At 42.1% G+C, this 5,827-nt stretch overlaps 1 protein-coding gene across 1 annotated transcript in view; it reads right to left on the reverse strand.

The window, feature by feature from the left end:
* VIT (vitrin) overlaps positions 1-5,427 on the reverse strand; it is a 37,295-nt gene extending 31,868 nt beyond the window's left edge. Inside the window, exons 1-4 of the mRNA XM_010172148.1 lie at positions 5,397-5,427; positions 3,471-3,536; positions 2,402-2,558; positions 292-425 (exon numbers count right to left, since the gene is read on the reverse strand). Of these exons, the coding sequence (XP_010170450.1) occupies positions 292-425; positions 2,402-2,558; positions 3,471-3,536; positions 5,397-5,427 (388 nt within the window). The remainder of the gene's footprint in view (positions 1-291; positions 426-2,401; positions 2,559-3,470; positions 3,537-5,396) is intronic.
* Positions 5,428-5,827: the final 400 nt, after the last annotated feature.

Consider the following 5,827-nt stretch of genomic DNA (forward strand, 5'->3'; position numbering starts at 1 on the left):
ATTAAAGTGCCCTCGAGAGTCAATCCAGACTGCCTGTCACCCCCCACAGCGGGCTCAGAATCGAGCACACCACTAGCAGGGTGATGTCTCTTTGTGGGCTATATATTAACCCCAGAATAAAAACTCTCATGTGCATTATTGATGCTAAAGCTAGGTGAGGTGGGCCTGCAGTGACTAAACAGGTCTTTAAAATGAGAAGGCTGCTTCCCCCTCCACCCGTTGCTGCCTGGCTGGTCGGGCAGCAGGGAGCAGCTGAGGAGGGCAGATGGCTCTGGTGCTCCACCACGGTACCTGACACGATGAAGGACTCCCTCCAGCGCGGCAGTGACAGTGACCGGACCCCGTTGGAGAAGGTTCCACGGTAACCTGAGTGGCCAGCGACTTTCTGTACGAGGATCTTCCCACCTGCGTTGTCGATTATACCGCTGAAAGGGGAAAACATGGTGTCTGAAGGAGGAAATTCCACCCAAAGGACTTTGAAACCATTCAGCAGTGCAAGAAGTATGAGGTGTTCACTTTTGCCTTTAAATCAAGACCCACAGTGAATCTGTGAAGCTACTACTAAGTCTGCTGCTAAGAAATATTTGTGCTTCTTCCACATAAAGAAGAGCAGTTTGTTGCAAAGTGCTGTCAGGATCTGTTTGCTCTTTCCACTGATCTACTGGTCCTGTGTTTAAGGTTGACCTAGTTGCACACAAGAACAAGCCTCTGCCTTCGTTAAAATTCCTGCAAGCTTGATTGAATGACTGAAGATCCAGTGAGAGCTACTCGGAGGAGTTTTCAGGCCAACCATGTGACAGAAACACAAATTTAAGGTAAACCTCCCACTCGCTTGACTTTTTCTTTTGTTAAAAAAAAAAAAAGAAAAAGAAAAAAGTTTTATTTGAGTTCCAGTATGTATTATCTGCAAAAAACTAAGCCTGGTTCTAACCTCAGCCTGGAGTAAACTGAACACAATATTACTAGAAACTGTAGAAAACCTAGCAGGCTGCATGTGTGATGCACATTAAATAGTGTTTGACACGTGATGTAACATGTATCTCCAGACAAACAGAAAACCTTTAGTGTATGCAACCTGCTGTAGCATCATTAGCAAAGCAGGCAAACCAGGAAATGACTGTGGCTCTAGAGCGGTGGTAGAACTGACAGTAATGATGCTGTGCAGGAAAACAAGTAATGGGCAGCAAACAATGGTGAAGGATATGCTAGAGTGTTAGATTTTGCTGATGATTGCAAGAATCTGCTGGTATAATAAGTGTAAGGAAAGGAAATTCACCGTCTGAGGAAATGCAATATATAAGCTAACAAAGCCAAACCCAGCTGGCAAACGAGGAAAACTGAAACTCTCACTGCAACAACACAGGCAAGCCACCATTTGAACTATGGGGGAAATTGTAGTCACTATCAGTGTTCCGTAACTTCCCTTTGGGACAAGCTCTGTGTGCCGAGACAATTCCCGCTGTGCGCTAGTATTTGAAGGAAGAATTTGTCGTTGGAAAGCCAGTCGCCTGGCAGTCATCTCCCCAGCAAGGGGCTGAGCAGACAGAGCTGCAGCCAGGAGATGGCAGCTCTATGCACTCAGACACGCCAGCCTGCGCACTGCACACGGCACAGGTAAGGTGCAAAGTCCCCAGAGCCGTAACTATTCAACTTTACTCAAAGTCCCAGCTATTTCACACAACTGGAAGCTCAAATAACTCCAAATGAAGTCAAGTTGTCAATCAGATTTTATAAGTTCTTACTGCATTTTCAGCTGAATGCACCCTGCCTTTGCATCCTGCCTACAATTACAGTGTGTTTTGATTGTGAAGTTATTCTCCATTAAAATTTTATGCACATTTTTGAATGGCTAATAGAACTTAAAAAAATCTGTGCTATCAGATTTGTATTATACATTTCCTTATCCAGTGTCCTTTTCTGTGGTAGGAAAGCACGTTACTCTGCCTTTGATGTCAAGGACAGTAAAATTCAAATCTGGAAAACCAAATCCAATCTCAGAAATATGAGAGTTATATGTATTCATCACTGGTGATATGCCTATTTTTTATGAAGCTTTATTAGTAGGAGCAGCTTCGTCCTTATCTTCCACTCAAATAATAACAGTACAATAGTAATTTGCTGTGCATGAATGAGAGATCTGTAAATTTCAAGACACTTCTCCTAAAGTTGAGAAACGTGTTCAAACACGACTGATTTCAATAGGAATACAGGATTGACAGCACTTTGTACGATTGGATCCATAGCATCACACACGGTCTTTCTCATAGGTTTTCTACTAGAACAGCAGCCTAAAATCAAATCTACAAGGCAGTGGGAACTTTAAAGGGTCTGAAAAGCCGAGAGCTCCCTACACTGAAATGACAGTTTTGCCCGAGTACCTTGCTCATTTAAAGTCACTCACCTGTGAATTGCAGCATTGCACACACTGGAAAAGGATGCATAAATGTCTGTGCCGTAAACACGGTATTTTACATCTTGACATCCAGGAGGGCATTTTGCAATGAATTCTGGATTTATTATCTTCCCCGCCTTGACATCGCAATCGATCTGGGGTACATCTGTGAGTGCAAAATCTTGGTAAAGTCAGATTGAATGTTTTTCAGAGCTGAGTGATCTTGTCATGAAACAACGAGCAACTGAGTGACAGGGATGCCCTCCTCTTATGCCTTCGTATCTGTGTTTTTGGGATACAAGACATGTCTGTGTCTTCTGCATCAACAGTATAACACACAATAACCCCTATACTGAGGGATGTGGCTGTAACTAAGGGTGCATTAAAGAAGCCTGAGGATATTTCTGACCTTCAATGTTTGCTTCTCTGAAGGAAATATCTGTTATGACACTGCTGGAGAGAGAAAGAAATGTCATCATCTAGGTTGTGCTTAACATGGGGGAAGGAGAGTTTAGAGGAAGAGGTGGCTGTGAGTTGGGATTGGGAAGGACTGTGCACACATGGGGCAGGATGCTTCCCAAGCCTCTCACTGTGCCCATGTAGCTCTGTGCCATCTATAACACCAGGCTTGTTTGTCAACTAAATGAGCGAAATAATCTGTTGACAGAAATGCTCTTACAGCAATGTAGTTGAATGTTATACATCCTAGAGCATAGGACATGCAGCAATTGTCTCATGCTAATCAGGTACCTATGCTTTGTGTTACAGCAGGTCTATGTCATATATTTATGTTTCTCCTTCTGTGAAAACCTCAGTGCCTGCTTAGATCTTTGTGTGGTACCTAATGTCCTATGAAGACACATTTTAGTAGTGAAGTACAAAATTTCCCCTTTATACACATTCAGTAGCCCACACTTAGTGATTAGATTTACATAAAATAATCTGTTAACATATGCTCCCATTGACCCTGCAGACAATTGTGAAGAGTTACCAGAATATAGTCTCACTTTGCATTTTTTTTTAATGCATCAGACATGCCTGCTGTAAAGCAGCCAAGAATACCACTAGGACCACTTACATAGCTTGGCTTTTTTCGTCTTCTTTGTGACTTCCTTAGCTGCATATGTACATATAAGAAACACACCTAAAACAAATAAAACATAGTATCAGGAAAAACGGAGGGGGGAGTATCAACATCAGTCACCATGTGCTCCTGTGCATGAGATTTTTCCAAATTTGAATCAACAGGTTGAAAAAATGAAATGGGAATATTCTAAGCCACAGCTAGGTTTCTACTTGTTGGCTGACACTCAAGATGGTATCTGCTGTGGGGCAGATTTTTGAAGGGGTTTAAAGAACAGTTCAGCTCACACATTTATCTGTGTAACTTGCTATCAAAAGATGCTATTGAGTCCATGTGGTCCAGAAAACCATGAAAAGCCCCACTATTTCCACAAGCAGTGGAAACCTTTTGTAATTGGTGACAGAGATACCAGTGAAAAAACATGCTCTGTGCGTTAAAGGAACTGGGAAGTTAGGGAGAGAAAGATCCTTTTTAACAGCCCAGTGGGGACGTTACCCTGTAATCATGCATTGTGGCATTTCAGTCACTGGTGGTAGCAGGTATGGGATACTGGGCAGCATTATGGACTGTATGAGGGTCTAGTGTGGCATATCACAGTATCCTGTTCCAGCAAGGACACTGATTTCCTTCAGAAAGTAGAATTATGATTTGGAAAGTGTAATAGTAAGAGAGACATACTCTGTTATGTTAAAATGTACATCATGAAATATGCATGTCGCTTAGTGTGTTAGGTTTACTTGCTAAGTGCATGACATACTAAAACTCTTCATTTTCTGTGTTTATTTTAAAGTATTATATTATGGGTAATTAATAATTTCATTACAAATACCCTGACCTTTCTATTCACCTTTCCTTTCTCTGATCTTTCAGAAGGAACTGAAACTCTCTATGATGTGTTGGCTGATCCTCTCATCATTTGTTAAGTTACTCTTAATAGACTATGCAACAGCAGTCTTATTCCTTTCTTTTATGTTATTTTCCTCCTAGACTGATTGCAGGGAGTTTACAGACTTAATAACTCCTAGAACTAGCTCAAAAGAAAAATCAGTCTCACAGTGCCTGAAGTGACAGTGTACAGATGCAATATTGGGGCCTTTTGTCACTTGTGCAGTTGTGTAACCAAGGCACAACTGTAGTTAGGAAAAAAAGGAGGGACCCAGTGGAAAATGAAGTGCTATATGCAATGTTAGAGAATAACTTCATGTGGAGAAAGTAATTTGGTCTCTCAGTAAAGACAGAAAAACTACATAGATATCTATGAAGTTGAACTAAGAATGGATATCCTGCCAGACTTGAGGGTCCCACATAGAAGGAATATTCCCTGGGAATATCAGAGTTAAAGTCATACAGCACTGTCAGGCTATGTGGTGGCTGGATCTCCATCAAAGGGAGACATGTAAGTAACGTACACTAAGAAATCATGCTTGATCAACCAGTGTGTTCATGTAAGATGAACTGCAATTTCTGGAGTCTCTACATGTTCCCAAAAAGCAAGAGCCTGTCTGACTGCCAGGGGAAAGAAAATAAGACATATTGTTCTTGTTCATGGAAAGAGCAAGAACACAGAGAAAAACTGGGAAGGGATGCTCCCATATAAGAAACAGCTGATTTTTCTTTGGAGGGAATCTTTACGTTATAGCCATTTGTCAGGCTCAGATGTGCTATCTGATATGGGCTGCATGCAGCTGGTCCTGTACTTAGGGATCTCTGCAAATAATTAATATTACTTCTATACCAAAGTCAAGAAGTTTGGGTACCCTATTTCTGAAAAGCTGTGCCAAGGTTTACTCCACCAGCCACTGTGAACTTAATCAGCCATAGAGTCCAAAGTGAAGAGAAGAAGCCAGCAGCCACTGGTCAGCCAGGACAGGAGAGTACAAACCCACAAACTACTAATTGCAGCACACCAATTGTACTTACCAAAGAAGGTTGCAATGACTATGGCCTTCATGGTGAGTAAAGCAAAATCAGGATGTGTCACTAAGGGAGCACTGAAAAGGAAAGGAAGAGTACATCAGGCTGCATTTGGGGGCACCACAGGTGATACTAGAACAGTGGGGGAAGAGAGTGTGCACTCTTCTTCAACCTTTCACAGTCCTCACATGCTGCCTCCTCTTCTCATGCTTTGTAGAGCAGCTGATGTCCCTAGAGGAGATGGTGGTTGGACTGTGGCACTCCCATGGACTAATTTTTTACTTCTGTTCAAGATTTGCCTTTTGTCTCAGGAAAGCAAGATTTAATCTCACAGGCTTGTTTCTGAAGCCAGTGGCAGGAAAGGGCACGATGGGTACAGACATGCTCTGACAGCTATTCAGCTTCATTCACTACTTTTCTAAGGCATATTCACAGAA

The sequence above is a fragment of the Antrostomus carolinensis genome, unplaced genomic scaffold (genome assembly GCF_000700745.2).
Source record: "Antrostomus carolinensis isolate BGI_N321 unplaced genomic scaffold, ASM70074v2 scaffold13937, whole genome shotgun sequence".
Taxonomy (NCBI): domain Eukaryota; kingdom Metazoa; phylum Chordata; class Aves; order Caprimulgiformes; family Caprimulgidae; genus Antrostomus; species Antrostomus carolinensis.